Source organism: Panthera tigris, chromosome B4, assembly GCF_018350195.1.
Source record: "Panthera tigris isolate Pti1 chromosome B4, P.tigris_Pti1_mat1.1, whole genome shotgun sequence".
Classification (NCBI taxonomy): domain Eukaryota; kingdom Metazoa; phylum Chordata; class Mammalia; order Carnivora; family Felidae; genus Panthera; species Panthera tigris.
This window is the reverse complement of record NC_056666.1, coordinates 119713791-119734640: the sequence shown is the minus strand read 5'-3', so window position 1 is coordinate 119734640 and position 20850 is coordinate 119713791. Positions and strand designations below refer to the sequence as shown.

General features: G+C 36.2%; 1 protein-coding gene across 1 annotated transcript in view; it reads right to left on the bottom strand.

Moving 5' to 3' along the window:
- Positions 1–2244: 2244 nt before the first annotated feature.
- SCYL2 (SCY1 like pseudokinase 2) overlaps positions 2245–20850 on the bottom strand; it is a 68810-nt gene continuing 50204 nt past the window's right edge. The window contains exons 12-18 of the mRNA XM_007085656.3: positions 19921–20053; positions 18224–18342; positions 8160–8260; positions 6522–6588; positions 6291–6386; positions 5184–5303; positions 2245–3883 (exon numbers count right to left, since the gene is read on the bottom strand). Of these exons, the coding sequence (XP_007085718.1) occupies positions 3236–3883; positions 5184–5303; positions 6291–6386; positions 6522–6588; positions 8160–8260; positions 18224–18342; positions 19921–20053 (1284 nt within the window). The 3' untranslated portion in view covers positions 2245–3235. The remainder of the gene's footprint in view (positions 3884–5183; positions 5304–6290; positions 6387–6521; positions 6589–8159; positions 8261–18223; positions 18343–19920; positions 20054–20850) is intronic.

The window sequence follows — 20850 nt, the reverse complement described above, 5'->3', positions numbered from 1 at the left end:
CCTTGGGTTAGGCCATGTAAGTATCTGGCCCGCTATTTCTATAACTTGGAGAAAGGGCTGAATTATTCCAGTTTTATCCACACTACACCATGAAATTGTTTTGAGACTGCAAAGTTGTTGTTTTTTTTAATGAATAGGATAGAATAAAAAAATCAGAATATTCCACATGTATTAAAGACATTTTCTAAAGTGTTTGTTTCAGGTATATATTTCATATGCTGGTTTGCAGTGTAACATGTATTTCTGAGTGTCATAGTTACAGTTTGAAAGCCACCAATGTAGATTATCTCTTAAAATCCTATATAGCTTAAATTCTTAGATTCATTTTGCTCAAAAATTATTTCAAGACCAGTAAATCACAAAGCATAAAATCACAACTTAATATAGAGATTTTTATCAAAGCTAAAATTTATTTGGTGCATACTCTGTGCTTGCTATCAGGTACTGTCACATATACGTTTTCTTTTAGTCTTGTAAAAGCAACCATGTGAGGTATTTTACAGGTTAAAAATAACAAAAACCTACTCCCTTAACTTCTTCAGGTGAAAAGAGGGTTATAAGCATTCCAAAACAAAAACAAAAACAAACAAAAACCAGCCAAGTACACAGTCTATTTCCATTTCCTTTTATACATCCTCTCTCTATATATATCACACATTTTAGCATTAGGAGAATAAGGAACCAACTCAAATAAAGGGAATCTTTCCTGTAATTTTTGTCTATAGGTACTTTTTAACCCATCAACTTTCTACTCTAAGCACAAGGACTTAAATGTTGTCAATATCTGAAATAATTTTAAGATGATCTAGTATTATGAAAATTTTGTTCACACAGAAATACAAGCCTAAAAATGGCACTATATTTCAGATGTAATTTCTTTCTTTCTTTCTTTCTTTCTTTCTTTCTTTCTTTCTTTCTTTCTTTCTTTCTTTCTTTCTTTCTTTTTCTTTCTTTCTTTCTTTCTTTCTTTCTTTCAAGTAAGCTATACGCCCAGTGGGGCTTGAGCTCACAACCCTGAGATCAAGAGTTGTGTGCTCTACCGACTGAGCCAGCCAGGCACCCATCAGATGCAATTTCTCAATAGAAAAAGGGAATGGTAACAGTTCAATTGATGGACATGATTTAGGTAAAATATCTTCAAGAAAACAGAAAAACTATACGAAAAGATTTCTAAAACTGTAGCACCATTACCTCAATGAATGAGCAAATTTCAAGATGTAAAAATTACCTAAGAATTACATATTATATTCTTTCAAATAATCTATTTTTATATTTAGAAGTTCAAATTATATGTTGTTATATTCAACTTTCCTTCTAATTAGGAGTTCAACACGGACATCAAGTTATTTTACAAAATAAAAAGCAATTTCCTAATAAACAGTTACTACAAAATTGTTACTAAGGAAAATTCTTCAATATTAGTTTTATTCCATATGTAAACTTTCCTCAAGAGAAATATTGTGTTACAAATAAGACCAGTAATCTGGTCAAAGTGTGAACGTATTTGACAAAAACATTTGATCTTCCTAGTGCCTTTCATTTCTTGGATAAATTTCTTCAACATTCCTATGAATCTTTTTTATAAAACCATGCAGTAACAAAGTACACCTCATACAGAAACCAGATGTAAAGCTGACCTTTTATTTTTTAAAGTACCCCCTTACTGAATACTGCCAGCAATATTATCAACAAATAACATTTTATAATCAAGAACTGTACATTCAATGTATATATTTAGTGTGTGTGTGTTTGTGTTTGTGTGTGTGTGTGTGTGTGTGTGTGTGTGTGTGTTTCAATGAATAAGCTTGGTATCAGCACACTAAACTTCATGTGATTTATTTTAAATGATTGCTGGTTTCAGAGAATTAAAAACCACAAACCCTATGGCAGCAACTATAATGCATATATAGTTCTCTGAAAGATCATTTTGAAGTTATCACATAATGGTGGAATATAATTTAAACAAAATACAAATAACATTTACAGCATAAGGCTCTGTGGTTGAATAATCAGCACATCAAAGAAAAATATCAGAGAAAGACTTTAAAAATAAAGCAGATTTCCTATTAGAAGAATTTTTTTTTGTTTGCTAACAATAGCTAATTGTGGACATAAAAATGTTCAAACAAAAGTTTCCTAAAATTTCTAGAACACAATTAAACTTTAGTTGCAGTAACTGATGAGGTCAGACTTTATCATGGTAAACTGAAAGTTAATCTGTTGGTAGCGAGAAGATACAACCGCTCATTTTTAGAGAAGTAAAGTTTATTACATTTGAAACGATACAGCAGAAATCTCAAAAGTTTACTCATTAAATATAGTTTCTTACAAATATCCTTTTGAAAATGCAATTCATATGTGCTGCAACCTCAGAAGTTTGAATTCAAAATGAAATATGAAGGCAAGAGTCAGGGAAATCACATCAGAGGGCTCTGTCAAATATCTGTACAAATCAGTACATATTCTTCTATCTGTCATACAGTAGGAAAGAAAGTGATTCTAAATATATCCAAGTAAATGCAGAAAAATACATTAGTATTTGAGGCAGACCATGCTAAAATATAATTTACAATGATTAGTTTGCATTTAAGATGGTTAATAATGCCTTTAGTTTGAACCAATGAAATCAACATTAAGTTAAATTTTGTAGTATTTGTTCAGTCTTTTTAGTTCATCTGTGAAGTAAATAAGATTGGAAAAAGCAAGTGACCTGATCCTTTTCATTATGTTTATCATTATCTCCTTCAGTCATACTAAATGCAAACAAATCAATAGAGCATCAGGATTTTTCACACATTAAAATAAAGACTAATGACTTGTGAAGGCAGACTGTGTACCATGTAGTATTTAACATATGAAACTTGCATTAACCATCAACTCAAAATTTCTTAAATAAACCAAGATTTACAAGCTAAAATAAACAAACATTTGATTAAAAAATTCTGCTATTCAAGATACTCAGGTGTCTTTTTTCTCTTAGAGATTGGTAAGGGTTGGGTCTTTTAAAAACTTGGAAGAGGAGGTGGTAAGAGGAAAAAAATCCTCAATGCTTTAAAAAACTCAACTGTTACGAGTCCAAACAATTACTATGCTGGCATGGAAACAAGGTGTTTTCTGTCATGGAACCATTCACTTTCCCACAGAAGTAGTTCCTCCAAGCCAACTATACAAAGATGTAAATTCGCTTACCCATGATTAAAATTGAAGTAATCCTTCAAAAACAGAGCAAGACACCTCACCCAAAAAGATCTTTTAAATCATTGCTAGCTGAACTGCTATTGGTCATTGTAGTTGGTGGCTGTGCAAAGTTCTGCGGGCTAAAGAAAGGATTAGCCTGCATACCAAAGGCAGACTGTCCCATCATGTTCATTGGTGTTCCCATTACTGAACTGCCCATACCTGGAGACCCTTGCGGAGGTACAAATTGATTAAGCCACTGATTTGGTTTCTGTTGTGATAACTGGTTCATGCTAACTTTGGGTTTCTGAGGGCCAAAGAGATTATTAAGAGCAGACATATCTGTGGGTCTTTGTTGAGTCTGCTTCGCACCAGCAGGAGGAACACTCACAGCACTGAAGTTTGGCAAAGTGGAAGGTGTTCCCAGTGTCATCTTGGTCACTCCGGGTGTGCTTGGACTACTGAATAAGTTCTGGTTTGTATTAACCGGCATGTTGAATCCTGAAGTCTGAAAGCCCATGTTAGCATTTAGGCCGTTGGTCAAATTTCTCTTGGTGTTATCAGTTGGTGTAGAAAACATCATGCCAAGGCCCATAGAAGGAACAGAAGAAGTGAAGGTACTTGAAGCAGAAATTTTAGGGGTACTAACAGAAAGGCTGGTCAAAGATGACATGTTATCCATCAATGTGTCTGTCAAGTCCTTAGTCTGAAAAACATGAGGGAATTACTTTACCTCCAAGATTGCCAAATTCTTTACAATCAGTAACATTTGACAGGTTGTACTATAAATGACAACTCCAAATTAAGCTCAACAGTCTATACCAAGTTGGCAAACCACAGCCCACAGGCGAAATCCAGCCTGCCACATACTTTTACAGATAAACATTTGCAATCAATTTGATGACAGGGAACACTAACTTTGAATTCCAATTAAATAAAATGCTGGCTCCGCCCACCACTCCCCAAAATAGAAATTCCTTCTCATTAGATCTGCATTGCAAAAATGATACTCTATTTAATTTTTATATTTTGAATTGCATCACAATTTTGTAGAAATTTGTTTTCTCTCTTATGTAAATACCTACAAAATATTTTTGATTTTGCCTCTTGGCCCATAAAGATTTTTCTCTGAAGAAGAATTTTAGTGATTAAGAGGTAACAAAAAAGGGGTGCCTGGGTGGCTCAGTCAGCTGGGCGTCCAACTTTGGCTCTGGTCATGATCCCACCATTCATGAGTTCAAGCCCCACATGAGGCTCTGTGCTGACAGGTCAGGGCCTGGAGCCTGCTTTGGATTCTCTATCTCCCTCTCTCTGTGCCCCTCCCTCATTTGTACTCTGTCTCTCTCAAAAGTAAACATAAAAAAATTTTTTTCACAAAAAAAGAGGTAACAAAAAATAATTTAAAGAAAGCTTTTAAGATAAAGTTATTTCTGCAGTCTGTATGAGTTTGAACTCTCTACCGGCAAGAACCTTAAGCCCTACCATAGCACTACCACCTAGGACAGTGGCTGGTACATAATAAGAAATAAATACTGGTCAGGACATATTGGTAAGTATTCCTAAATCAAGTTACAGACCTGGCTATAACTGAAACACCAAAAATTAAAAATTACTTTTTGGTCAAAAATATATAAATGCCTGAACACAATATTACTGATCATTTCAAGGTGAACAGAGTTAATCAGTACTATGAAACCTAATATTTTTTAAGAATATTGTTGCCTTCTCTTTATTGGTATTTATCTAGCTTTCTCTTTGTTTGGTAACAAACACTATCTCAAAATATTATACATTAAGGCAGGCTATTGAGGAGTGGCTGGAAAATCCTTTATGCCCATAGTTCTTAGAAACTGCATTATTGAAATTTCTTAGAAATATATTTTTAGACAAACACTAATAGGTAGACTAAGTTATATACTCCTTAAGTATCGTGCACTTGAAATTATACACAAGTATAACCTGAAAGTAAGTATGCTTGAAATTCTGCAAGAGAAATCAATTCTGACCTGTTTGACTGGAGCAACAGGTGTGTGTACTTGGGGTTTAAGAGGCTGCTGGCTTTTCAACTTCTGTGCTTGCTCCTGTTCTTTTGCTAATTTTTGTTTTTCTTCAAGTGTAAGTGATGCCTCAGGAAAAAAAAAAAAAATATATATATATATATCAATGAGCAATTTCATAATTCCACTTATAAAACAGAAGACTTCTTTTTTTGTAAAGTATGTCTTAGTATGTTTGACGATAGCAAATAATTTGCAAATTACTCCTGTAGTGATTGCCACAGGTACATTATATTTTGAATTAATATAAGCTTTTACTTTAAGTAGAAACTCACAAAATCTCTGCTAAAATAGTTCCAGTATGAAAACAGTTATTGTTTTAAAACCATTCATCAAAATGACTTTTTTCCAGACAAGGAGAATATGACTTGATGACTTCATTTTATAAAATTGGAAGATTCCTGTTCAACCCTATCTCACTCCAAAAATATTTTAGGAACTCACCAAAAAGCTAAGGAAGACATAAACAGTGTCTTTTCACTGCTAAAGGTCTGCATCAAATTTGACATTTGTCTTTTTCCTTTATCAACTTTGCTAAACTATAAACTCACAGTATGTTCTCTTAAAATTCTGTAAACCATGCCTGGTAGCTCCTTGGCTTTACACATATAGGTACTTGTTTTTGTCAAATGAATAGAAGAAAAGTTGCCCCCAGCAGAAATTCAAATTTAACATATTATATTGAATATTAACAAATATTTCAATTGGAAAGTATCATTTTATAATTTATTATTCAAAATCAGAAGCAGAGTTGAGACACAGTGACATTTATCAAGAGGTATGACTGGCAAAGTCCAGCAGAAAGGACAAAGGAGGCAAGGCAATCTAGAAGTTACCATGTGGGAGGCTGAGTAATAAAAGAAGTTAAAATTCTCAAGTCTGTATATTCTCAATGTGAATCAGGTCATGTTCCCATGATAATTTTTAAATTTCATAAAAATATTAAAAAATGTTTCTTGTTAAGATGCTGAACAGCATTTCCCAACAAAATCTATAATTTATAGGAAGTCCTATAATATAAATAAGTACACTACAGGAGTAAGTGAAGAAACTTACTCTTTTATGTTTATTCTGTAACCCATCCTCTTTATTTTCTGATTCACCACCAGTAAGAAAGTCTGCTCCAATGTTGTTAAAGACTTTGTCAATATGCTGAAAAGAAAAATGTCAAACCACCTGAATAACATCAACAAATTGTGATTTTACTGCTTAAAGGGCAAAAGCCTCTCAAATGAAGCACACTGTCAAACTCTTTTTACAAAAATTAAAATAATCTAAATGTCTTACCTGAGATCCAACATTTGTAATTTTCGTCTCCTCAGAAGCATTCATTTGATTTCCTATATCCAAAGATCTGCAGGAAAATTGAATTATGACAAAGCAATGAAAAGAAATGCTTATTTTTAAAATACTCATACAAAATGGTTCTTCCACATGGGGGTTATTGGAACCTAAACAAACTTCTTTCAGGACAGTCATAATCTTTTTCATTATTTGCTACAATTAATGTCTGCTTGCTCAAAAACAGTAACATTTGCATAACAAGTTTTTTTTTAATTCAATATTCAAAATTTACTGGAGAATTTACTCAGTCTCATAAAATCAGGCAAGCATGATTCTTACTGTCAGAGAGCTTATAGATCACTGAGAGACAAGGTATGATATGTAGGACTTGATGTGATTAAATTCAGAATCTGATTCTAATAATAAATGCTACAATCACTGTGATGGGCCAGATCCATGCCTTGAAAACCAGGCAAGATTTAGATAAGAAAAAGAAAAAAGAAGGGTTCGTTTACACCTCAAGTACAAATACTAGATATTAAAATTTTCTCTTATAAATTTTTAAAAATTATTTTTCAGGGTTCCTGTGTTAATACAGTCAACCCACGAAATGGCATAAATATCCACGTCATCGAATATTTAGAGAATAGAATATTTAGAGCGTACAAAGGGCTATTTCAAGTCATCCTACACCTGGTGTATTTGCTTTCATAAGCCTTCATCTCACTCTGGGGCAGAACCTAAAAAATTTTATACGTGGGGACCTTGCTCATAATTGGTGTAAATTTTAGTGAGTATCTGATGTCTTTGGCTCAGGATTTAACAGCCATCTTAAAATCACGTGTTTTTTTCTGGGAAACAAATATAGTGATTTTATTTTAATAAACCGGCATTCTCCAGTGAGTAATTTTATCTCTCCCTTCTTTCTTTGAAAACTAGTATTTTGCAAATAATTTGGAAAATCCTCCCTTAAAGAAACGGAAGTGAATGTTGTGGTATTAAATATGAAATGAATGCTCTATAAATGTTTCTGGAATCAGAGAAAAGAAAAAGGGTGAGATCAAAATACTAGGGTTTCATAGACTTGAAAAATATTTGTAAGCGGTGCTCTTCGTGATTAGCACTCTGAATTTACAACACTAGTAGCTAATGCTGACAAGAGACTTTCTCAGCAAAAGAATTTTCTTTACATATAGAAAATCTTAAGATTATCATATTACACTTTTGCACTCAGAAATGACACTGGATTTTCCACAATATTCTATTTTAACTCAGTTCAACTTAACATGTTGGAAAATTTTTAAATGTTTTACATGTGATCAAATTGAAATGCATCAATTTTTCACTATGCAGAACAAACTGATGGTTACCAGAGGGGAGATGAATGGGGGGATGTGTAGAATAGGTGAAGGGGATTAATAATGATCACTGAGTAATAATGTATAGAATTTTGAATGACTATACTGTACACCTGAAACTAATATAACACTGTATGTTAACTATACTGGAATCAAAATAATAAACTTCATTTAAAAAAACAGGAATCCATCAATTTTTTGGGTCCTTATTCCAGAAAATCAATCATGAGGTCACTTTAGTGTCACTCTTGGGCCATGTACAATTCATATGCAACCTACTTACTTCTGCTGTTCTTGCATTATTTGAAGTTGTTCCAGTTTAGTCTTATGCTCAGACTCCAATCTGTTAAGCATCTCTTTTATGACGGAAATGAAAGAATTGAACTGGTGTAATAAGAAATTGATACAGTTACAATGTTTCAAGTTAGCAGCAAATGTAATGTAATAAGAGAATTTAACAAGTTAATCATAATACTTTCATTTTTACCAGTATACGACCCACTCAGAGTACGGATGTCACAAGAATAGTATATTTAAACTCAGCAATCACAGCAAGCTTTTACAATATCTCTGTATGATGGTGGTAAGGTTGATGAGGCTTCTAACTTCCAGAAAACATATCTCAATGGGTTTTCTAGCCTGAGTAGTCTAACAGCTATTATTCAGGGGTCTTATAAATTTACCCCCGGCAGTTATTACATATTGACTTTCCTAGAATAATCCAAAAGTGACCATATGAATTTGTGCATATCTGGAAACAACCCACTTAATAGTGCATTAAACAATTAGTTTATTGGAGGATCCTGGGAAGATGGCGGCGTAGGAGGACGCTGGGCCCACCGCGCGTCCTGCTGATCACTTAGATTCCACCTACACCTGCCTAAATAACCCAGAAAACTGCCAGAAGACTAGCAGAACAGAGTCTCTGAAGCCAAGTGCAGATGAGAGGCCCATGGAAGAGGGAAGGAAGGGTGGCGAGGCGGTGCGCCCTACACGGACTGGCGGGAGGGAGCCAGGATGGAGGGGCGGCACGCCTGCCAAGCAGAGCCCCCTAGTCTGGCTTGCAAAAGTGGAAGGGCTGGATGGAATGTGTTCCGACAGCAAGCGGGACTTGACATCTGGAAGGTTATAAGCTAACAGCTCTGCTTAGAGAACGGGAGGGCTGGTGGACAATGGGAGGGAGAGTTGTTGAGCCCCAGACGACAGAGCTCAGCTTGGTGGGGAACAAAGGAGCTCGCCAGTGCCATCTCCCTCGCCCATCCCCCAGCCAAAATCCCAAAGGGAACCAGTTCCTGCCAGGGAACTTGCTTGCACCGCACAAACACCCATCATTCTGCTTCTGCAGATCTGTCCCTCTGGCGGGTCTGACTCCCTCCTGGTGCCCCAGGGCCCCTCCCGAAGCGGATCTCTGAAGGAAAAGAGAGCTGAGCCTACCCCTCCCGCCCCTGTGCACTTGCCGATCCACCCCAGCTAATACGCCAGATCCCCAGCACCACAAGCCTGGCAGTGTGCAAGTACCCGAGACGGCCACGCTACCCCACAGTGAATCCCGCCCCTAGGAGGGGGAAGAGAAGGCACACACCAGTCTGACTGCGGCCCCAGTGGTGGGCTGGGGGCAGACATCAAGTCTGACTGTGGCCCTGCCCACCAACGCTAGTTATTCAAGACAGCACAAGGGAAGTGCCCCCCAGTCCCACACCACTCCAGGGACTATCCAAAATGACAAAACGGAAGAATTCCCCTCAGAAAAACGTCCAGGAAATAACAACAGCTAATGAACTGATCAAAAATGATTTAAACAATACAACAGAAAGTGAATTTAGAATAATAGTCATAAAATTAATCGCTGGGCTTGAAAACAGTATAAAGGACAGCAGAGAATCTCTTCCTACAGAGATGGAAGGGACTAAGGAACAGCCAGGAGGAGCTAAAAAATGCTGCAATGAACTGCAAAATAAAATGGTGACAACTACAGCTCGGATTGAAGAGGCAGAGGAGAGAATAGGTGAACTAGAAGATAAAATTATGGAAAAAGAGGAAGCTGAGAAAAAGAGAGATAAAAAAATCCAGGAGTATGAGGGGAAAATTAGAGAACTAAGTGATGCACTAAAGAGAAATAATATATGCATAATTGGTATTCCAGAGGAGGAAGAGAGAGGGAAAGGTGCTGAAGGTGTACTAGAAGAAATAATAGCTGAGAACTTCCCGGATCTGGGGAAGGAAAAAGGCACTGAAATCCAAGAGGCACAGAGAACTCCCTTCAGACGTAACTTGAATCGATCTTCTGCATGACATATCACAGTGAAACTGGCAAAATACAAGGATAAAGAGAAAATTCTGAAAATACCTAGAGATAAACGTGCTCTAACATATAAAGGGAGACCTATAAGACTCGTGACCGATCTCTCTACTGAAACTTGGCAGGCCAGAAAGGAATGGCAGGAGATCTTCAATGTGATGAACAGAAAAAAAATATGCAGCCGAGAATCCTTTCTCCAGCAAGTCTGTCATTTAGAATAGGAGAGATAAACGTCTTCCCAAACAAAAAAAAACTGAAGGAATTCGTCACCACTAAACCAGCCCTACAAGAGATCCTAAGGGGGATCCTGTGAGACAAAGTACCAGAGACATCGCTACAAGCATGAAACCTATGGACATCACAATGACTCTAAACCCATATCTTTCTATAATAACACTGAATGTAAATGGACTAAATGCGCCAACCAAAAGACACAGGGTATCAGAATGGATAAAAAAAACAAGACCCATCTATTTGCTGTCTTCAAGAGACTTATTTTAGACCTGAGGACACCTTCAGATTGAGAGTGAGGGGATGGAGAACTATTTATCATGCCACTGGAAGTCAAAAGAAAGCTGGAGTAGCCATACTTATATCAGACAAACCAGACTTTAAATTAAAGGCTGTAATAAGAGATGAAGAAGGGCATTCTATAATAATCACAGGGTCTATCCATCAAGAAGAGCTAACAATTATAAATGTCTATGCGCCGAATACAGGAGCCCCCAAATATATAAAACAATTACTCACAAACATAAGCAACCTTATTGATAAGAATGTGGTAATTGCAGGGGACTTTAACACCCACTTACAGAAATGGATAGATCATCTAGACACATGGTCAATAAAGAAACAAGGGCCCTGAATGATACATTGGATCAGATGGACTTGACAGATATATTTAGAACTCTGCATCCCAAAGCAATAGAATATACTTTCTTCTCGAGTGCACATGGAACATTCTCCAAGATAGATAACATACTGGGTCACAAAACAGCCCTTCATAAGTCTACAAGAATTGAAATTATACCATGCATACTTTCAGACCACAATGGTATGAAGCTTGAAATCCACCACAGGAAAAAGTCTGGAAAACCTCCAAAAGCATGGAGGTTAAAGAACACCCTACCAAAGAATGAATGGGTCAATCAGGCAATTAGAGAAGAAATTTAAAAATACATGGAAACAAACGAAAATGAAAATACAACAATCCAAATGCTTTAGGATGCAGCGAAGGCAGTCCTGAGAGGAAAATACATTGCAATCCAGGCCTATCTCAAGAAACAAGAAAAATCCCACATACAAAATCTAACAGCACACCTAAAGGAAATAGAAGAACAGCAAAGGCAGCCTAAACCCAGCAGAAGAAGAGAAATAATAAAGATCAGAGCAGTAATAAACAATATAGAATCTAAAAAAACTGTAGAGCAGATCAACGAAACCAAGAGTTGGTTTTTTGAAAAAGTAAACAAAATTGATAAACCTCTAGCCAGGCTTCTCAAAAAGGAGATGACCGAAATAGATAAAATCATGAATGAAAATGGAATTATTACAACCAATCCCTCAGAGATACAAGCAATTATCAGGGAATACTATTAAAAATTATATGCCAACAAACTGGACAACCTGGAAGAAACGGACAAATTCCTAAACAACCACATGCTTCCAAAGCGTGGAAGGAGGAAATAGAAAGTTTGAATAGACCCATAACCAGTGAAGAAATTGAATCAGTCATCAAAAATCTCCCAACAAATAAGAGTCCAGGACCAGATGGCTTCCCAGGGGAGTTCTACCAGAAGTTTAAAGCAGAGATAATACCTATCCTTCTCAAGCTATTCCAAGAAATAGAAAGGGAAGGAAAACTTCCAGACTCATTCTATGAAGCCAGCATTACTTTGATTCCCAAACCAGACAGAGACCCAGCAAAAAAAGAGAACTACAGGCCAATATCCCTGATGAATATGGATGCAAAAATTCTCAATAAGATACTAGCAAATCGAATTCAACAGCATATAAAGAATTATTCACCATGATCAAGTGGGATTCATTCCTGGGATACAGGGCTGGTTCAACACTCGCAAATCAATCAATGTGATACATCACATTAATAAAAGAACCATATGATCCTGTCAATCGATGCAGAAAAGGCCTTTGACAAAATCCAGCACCCTTTCTTAATAAAAACCCTTGAGAAAGTCAGGATAGAAGGAACATACTTAAACATCATAAAAGCCATTTATGAAAAGCCCACAGCTAACATCATCCTCAATGGGGAAAAACTGAGAGCTTTTTTCCCTGAGATCAGGAACACGACAGGGATGTACACTCTCACCGCTGTTGTTTAACATAGTGTTGGAAGTTCTAGCATCAGCAATCAGACAACAAAAGGAAATCAAAGGCATCAAAATTGGCAAAGATGAAGTTAAGCTTTCACTTTTTGCAGATGACATGATATTATACATGAAAAATCCGATAGACTCCACCAGAAGTCTGCTAGAACCGATACATGAATTCAGCAAAGTTGCAAGATACAAAATCAATGTACAGAAATCAATTGCATTCTTATACACTAATAATGAAGCAACAGAAAGACAAATAAAGAAACTGATCCCATTCACAATTGCACCAAGAAGCATAAAATACCTAGGGATAAATCTAACCAAAAATGTACAAGATCTGTATGCTGAAAACTATAGAAAGCTTATGAAGGTAATTGAAGAAGATATAAAGAAATGGAAAAACATTCCGTGCTCATGGATTGGAAGAATAAATATTGTCAAAATGTCAATACTACCCAAAGCTATCTACACATTCAATGCAATCCCAATCAAAATTGCACCAGCATTCTTCTCGAAACTAGAACAAGCAATCCTAAAATTCATATGGAACCACAAAAGGCCCCCAATAGGCAAAGTAATTCTGAAGAAGAAGACCAAAGCAGGAGGCATCACAATCCCAGACTTTAGCCTCTACTACAAAGCTGTAATCATCAAGACAGCATGGTATTGGCACAAAAACAGACACATAGAACAATGGAATAGAATAGAAACCCCAGAACTAGACCCACAAACGTATGGCCAACTCATCTTTGACAAAGCAGGAAAGAACATCCAATGGAAAAAAGACAGTCTCTTTAACAAATGGTGCTGGGAGAACTGGACAGCAACATGCAGAAGATTGAAACTAGACCACTTTCTCACACCATTCACAAAAATAAACTCAAAATGGATAAAGGACCTGAATGTGAGACAGGAAACCATCAAAACCCTAGAGGAGAAAGCAGGAAAAGACCTCTCTGACCTCAGCCGTAGCAATCTCTTACTTGACACATCCTCAAAGGCAAGGGAATTAAAAGCAAAAATGAACTACTGGGACCTTATGAAGATTAAAAGCTTCTGCACAGCAAAGGAAACAACCAACAAAACGAAAACGCAACCAACGGAATGGGAAAAGATATTTGCAATGACATATCGGACAAAGGGCTAGTATCGAAAATCTATAAAGAACTCACCAAACTCCATACCCGAAAAACAAATAATCCAGTGAAGAAATGGGCAGAAGACATGAATAGACACTTCTCTAAAGAAGACATCCAGATGGCCAACAGGCACATGAAAAGATGCTCAACGTTGCTCCTTATCAGGGAAATACAAATCAAAACCACACTCAGGACATCACCTCACGCCAGTCAGAGTGGCCAAAATGAACAAATCAGGAGACTATAGATGCTGGCGAGGATGTGAAGAAACGGGAACCCTCTTGCACTGTTGGTGGGAATGCAAATTGGTGCAGCCACTCTGGAAAACAGTGTGGAGGTTCCTCAAAAAATTAAAAATAGACCTACTCTATGACCCAGCAATAGCACTGCTAGGAATTTACCCAAGGGATACAGGAGTACTGATGCATAGGGGCACTTGTACCTCAATGTTTATAGCAGCACTTTCAACAATAGCCAAATTATGGAAAGAGCCCAAATGGCCATCAACTGATGAATGGATAAAGAAATTGTGGTTTATATACACAATGGAGTACTACGTGGCAATGAGAAAGAATGAAATATGGCTCTTCGTAGCAACGTGGATGGAACTGGAGAGTGTGATGCTAAGTGAAATAAGCCATACAAAGAAAGACAGATACCATATGGTTTCACTCTTATGTGGATCCTGAGAAACTTAACAGAAACCCATGGGGGAGGGGAAGGAAAAAAAAAAAGAGGTTAGAGTGGGAGAGAGCCAAAGCATAAGAGACTCTTAAAAACTGAGAAAAAACTGAGGGTTGATGGGGGGTGGGAGGGAGGAATGGGTGGGTGATGGGTATTGAGGAGGGCACCTTTTGGGATGAGCACTGGGTGTTGTATGGAAACCAATTTGACAATAAACTTCATATACTGAAAAAAAAATACATAATAAAAAAAATTAGTTTATTCAGATTGTTACAAAAATGACATGTTGGGCTAAAATAAATCTGCTTTCTACAAAGAATATTAAATGTATTTAGTTTAACTTTCAAATAATTCAAGTTCCTAAAGTATATCTAATACTATGCCATAATGTGGTTCAGGCTTTGGTTAAATGATGATTCTTAGAGTGCCTCCGATCATCATGAACAATTTATTTGAATAATACCATACTTTACAGGAAGAATCCAGAAACTGTGTTCTTCCCCTCCCAAATCTTCTGACTATTTTTGTGCTGGGTGCTCCTCAAAATAGGTTTATTAATATCTCTATCTTATAAATGAGGAACTTCTGGCTTAGTGAGAGACAAAGCAACTTAGTATGAGATACTAAATAACATATGGCAGGATTGGAATTCATAAAAGTCTGTCTCCAGAGCTTGTACTAGTTTCTACATGACCCTGCTTCTCACCATGCTCAACCATCTGTTCATCCTTTGTCTCACCATGAGAGTTAACAAAAGGCATTATTTCCTTAGTGGTTTACTTTGACAGACTCTCTGCTGATTAGTTTTCTTTTTACTTTGCAATGAAGTAAAACATAGTAGCAGAACAGTATACATATAGGTGCTCATATCAAAAAATTCACAAACTGAATGCAGAAAAAGAACATTGGCAGCACCCCACAGGCTTCCTTGTGCCCCCTTCTCGGTACTTCCCATCACCTTACCCTCTGAGTAAACACTAGTCTGACCTCTGGCAGTGTAGTTTTGACTGATTTTTGTACTTTATATAGAATCATTAGGTAGATCTTCTTCTGTGTCTGGCTTCACTGGCTCAACATATGTTTGTGAGATTCATCCATATTGTTGTATGTAGTTGGTGCAGAAGAATTAACATAGTAGGCCTGAACTTCCATCTTTGAAAAGGCCTGCTTGCAAGGTTGGCCATTGGCTGGTGTCCAGAAACTCAGATTTTACGAGGGTTCCCACCATTAATTGATGACAGTGGCTCACTAAACTAAACAAAGACTATGTTTTATGCTAAGCATCTGCTTTTCTTCTGGGAGTCTGGAATTTGAGTACATGACAGGCAGATGGAGCTACAACACTTCACATGTACTGTCACGATTCATTACCAGGGAAAATAAGTACATTGAGGAGATGACTCTGGAAGCTTGAATCTCGTTTCCTCCAGACATTGCCCTATAAGCCTTCTCCCTTTGCTGATTTTGCTTTACACCCTTTTGCCATAAAAACCATAACCACGAGTACAACCATATGCTGAGGCCTGTGAGGACTCCTAGTGAATCAATGAATCCGAAGGTGGTCTTTGGAACCCCTACTCAACATAAGTTGTGATGTGTTTTGACTGCTGCTTGGTATTTGCTATTTTATAATCCAATGCAAAAAATGTACTTTCCTAAATCACATTATCTTTCTCACATAATGCAAAATACACTCAGATTATTTTAAGTCAGAATTTACAGAAGAGGGCACTCTTTCTTCTTTTTTCTTTTTTTTCTTTTTTATGTTTTTATTTTTGATACAGAGAGAAAGCACAAGCTGGGGAGGGACAGAAAGAGAGGAAGACAGGAACCAAAGCAGGCACTGCGCTGATAGCAGATATCTTGATGTGGAGCTTGAACTCAAGAGCTGTGAAATCATGACCTGAGCAGAAGTTGGATGCTTAACTGACTGAGCCACCCAGGTGCCCTGAGGGCACTCTTAAATCAGGAACCTTGTCCATGAAATGAATAGGAAAGCAGACCACACCCATGTTAACTATCTCGAAATACCAGAAGATATGAATCAAAGTATTCTGTTGATGAAAAAAGGTCCCTAAAAATATCAACCATAAAGCTGAAGAAAACAAACACCACATTTCATATGAAATTATATATCCTGATATAAGCATTTTGGGAATATTTAAAAACATGCTAGATCATATATATGAGAACTAAGAACAGAAATGACCAAAAGCTGGATTATCTTAGGCATTATCATCATCCTATTTTTCCTCAATATTCATTGTTTCCCTTTTTGCCAGTTGTAACCTCAACCCTGCCACCCAAGATATGAAGAAACTATCAAGCCAAAAATTGAAATTTAGGGACACAAACTTTCAGAGGCTTACCCAACCACTTCATAGGGAATTTTAGATCTGATTAATTTCATAAATTTCCCTAACTCCAAAACTCCTTTCCCTAGGCACTCTCCCCTATAGGCCAAAAGCTTTCCTGCTTAACTCCAGCTTCTGTTTCCTTCATTGCTCTAATTCACTTTCAGTACTTAATTCCCAATCTTGCCTGCCTATCCATTTCTGACACTCCCTATTAAACAGTAACCAACTAATCCCAGTATTTTTCCATCATACTCCATTAAACACCAGTTCTATGGTAAACAAAATGACTTGTCATTACTCGGTAACTCAAATTTTCTCTCTATTTAATAAATATTTTTGTTTCTGGCACTGCATTAAGTGCTGGGGATATAATAAAGAATAAGATATAATAACCAGCCTTCTGGGAAAGGCAGACAATACCTATGACAACTACAGTGATAGAGGTATACAGAGAGATAATTGTATAATAATGTTTGAATACATTACCTTTTTGCTCAAATGTTTACCACATCTTGGAAGTTCAAATACCTAAGTACACCTGAAACTAATATATCACACTGTATGTTAACTATACTAGAATTAAAATAAAAAACAAACACAACAACAAAAAGCAAACACCTAAATCAGACAGCCATTTAAAGTCTACCTGTTCTAGTCTCAATTTATCTCTCTTCCATTACTCCCCTACTGATTTACAGGTATCTCTCAGTCAAACTGGATTATTCATTCTCTGTGGCTGATAGACTCTAAATTGGTTCCCAATTATCTCCTCATTCTGCTGCTCAGGTCTTTGTGTAATTCCTTATCTTTGAGTGTGGGCAGGACCTTGCTGGTCCTGACTTGCAAAGGTAATAGGACGTCATTTTCTTGACTACAATATAAGATGCTGTAACTTCCATCTTTCTAGCAGACTCTCTCTCCCACTTTGATGAAACAAGTTGCCATGTTGGAAGACCCATGAAGCAAGGAGAGCTGACACAGCTAGAAACTGAGGCCCCTGGTCTAACAACCTAAAAGGAACTGAATCCTGACAACCATGTAAGTGAGCTTAGAAGCAGATCTGTCCTTCCCCCATTTGAGCCTTCAGATGAGGCCCCAGCCTTTGACTGTAGCACTGTGAGAAACTCTGAACAGAGAATCCATGCCCTGGCTTGGCTGACCCACAGAAACTATGAAAACCATCTAGTTTGTGGTGATTTGTTATGTAGCAATAAATAAGAAATACACACCCCAGACACATCACATTCATTTTTAATTTGTTCATGTCAACTTTCCAGCCCCAAATTTGAATTAGCCCAAAATCCTACATATCTTTCAATGTTCTAGTCATTTACTATCTCCCAATGAGGCCTTCAATAATCCATCCTTCCAACTCACATACTCCTTACTTTGAACCCACAACTTTCTTTATTGAACTCTGTGACATATTTTTCCTTGTTTTAGCAACATTTAAATGTAATATATTTATTTATTTAATTCCAAGAAAACAATAAACTGGACAAATTGAATAAAACACAAAATACTCCTACCTGATTGAGATTAAGATTGTTTTCAATACTCAGGGGAATCAAATGAGGCAATACTTTTCCAGCAAGCTGCTCTTTGGTGATTCCTAACTTCTTATGTGTAAAGGTACATTTATAAATACCTGATAGAAAACAATGAGACAAATTTTATAATCCAATACCACAAATTCATAGATACTAGGAAAATATTGTATCTATATGAAATCTCTTGATAATCAGTTTAATTACAAATTTTTTCTTATCAGTGCCTAGAATGAGGATGCTCTTAAATATGGATAAGAATGATTTCAGCTTTATCATCAGTTTAAACCATGACATATTTAACCTGTACTTGCTTGGCTTAAGAGCACAGTTAATATTAGTGTAACATTAAAAGCCTTACTACAGTGCAACAGTAAGGTTACAGAATGATCCTCTCTCCTGAAAACACCTAAATATGTATTTGAGACTTCTCACCCAAACTCGAGACATCTATTTCACAAGTATGTGAGTATAGGTTACACCTTTATTCACTTCTTTAACCAGAAATTTCACTTATATACTCAAAGAGTAACTTTACTGAGCACCTATTAAACACTTATTTGCTAGGCACTATGCTCATTACTTCTCCCTGCCCATTTTCTCACTGAATTCTCATAAAACTCCTATAATGATGTATTTTTACCCTCATCTGACAGATGAAATTTTTCTAAGTCATTCCAGGAACTGACACAGCCAGGGCAGAAGCTAGGGCTCTTTCCACTATGCTAAACTCTTTTTCAGGAAGACTAATTTATTTGAGCCCAAAAGTCTCATACCATATACCATGTCTACAAAGGTCTACAATAAATTACTTGCTGACCATTCCTACAAATATTTACTGAGGGCTTTCTATAGACCAGGCACCTTAGTACTTTAGTAAGTGTTAAAAATACACGGCTGAGTAATTTCATTTTTCTTCAAAATTAATAAACTTTAACTTCAGTAAAAACTAAACTTGCTAATGTTTTTGTGATACTACAAGTATGTCTGTTTCCATTAGTATAGCAGACCCCAGCACTTCCAGATTGGACTATCAAAACTGTAACTATTTACAAACAATTTCAGTTTCTTGACAGAGTAATTTGTAATTATGCTAATAGAACAGAATGTGCTGTAAAGCTAATATGCTTCATCAACGCATCACTTAGCAGTGAAACATACTGGTTAAGATTTAAACATATATAAATTAAAAACCAGCTCTACCACTTTTCAGTTGTGTTATCTCGAATAACTTACTTCAACCCTGAGCCTCAATTTCCGTACTGTAAAACAGAAATAACAGTAGCTATCTCATTGGAATTTGGAGAGGACAAGAGATAACGCAAAGAAAATACTCAACACAGTGCCTTTTACAAATTGGGTACCAAATAACTATCAAATTTTACTATTAAGACTGGTATCAGCATGTCATGTAGCTTTGTTTGCCTCTCTTATTTGGCATCATTTTATAGAGAAAACTACTTGCTATCATGGTATTTGTGAAGCTAGGATTCCCAAATGTCTAATTTGCTAAAATTAACACAAAGAAAAGTTATATCATGGTATTTATCCCATCATTCTTCAATTACTGAATGCTATATACTTGAAAAAAGGATACAAAGGTTTTATAATTTGGAAAATTCATTTGCGTGACTACAAAACAATAAAGTAGCATCAAATAACATTAAGTTTTCAGCTACCTAAAATTCCCATGAGGACTGCGGGTTCCTTGGATGGAATCTGTTGTAAGAAGGGCAGGATATCATCAAGAACAAACCACTTATCCAAGTATTCCAAAATCTTTCCTAAGCACACTAATGAATTTACACGAACCTATTAAGAGAGGTAAATTGCATTAGTCACTTAAAGTCTTGCAATCTAGAACAAAATGTTTAAGTATAAATTTAATCTTCAAGTAGATATGTTAAAATCTCAAGAATAAAAGTAGGTTTAAAAGCTCTCATCCTTTATTATCATAGGAAATCCATGTATTTACTAACTCCCCTAGACTTGTTTCAGGAAGAATTTATGATTGCTTTACCAGGACACTAGTTAGCTGAAGGTAAGGAATGACTTCAATTTTGTATCCTTTTAAATGAAGTGATTAGGATTTGAGAAGCTTTACTATATATGTGTTTATTAATATTTTGGGGGGGACATCTGAATTATAAAAAGGACTACATTCTCCTACCAAGTGATCAAGTTTACTAGGCTTCCAGTACTTTTCTCTAACTCAGGTTTAATTCATTCTTAAATATTTCAACAACATGTGAAAATTATCTATACTTTACCTTACCTAAAGTTTTCTATTTCTAAATATATCTTTAATACAGACATTAAAACCTAATACTTAGGAACTCTTTCACCAAAATTCTATCTATATTTGCTTGACTATTTTGATAAATATTTCACACCCTATTTTTTTGGCTTGAATTTATTAAGATAATTACTTCAAGGAGAAAAAAAGAGACAAACCGGAAAAAAAAAAAAGACAAAAACAAAAACTGGTGGTTGCTAGAAGAGAGATGGGTAGGGAATTGAGTGAAATAAAGGGGATTAAAAATATACTTATTTGATGAGCACTGAGTAATGTACAGAATTGTTGAATCATTATATTGTACACCTGAAAC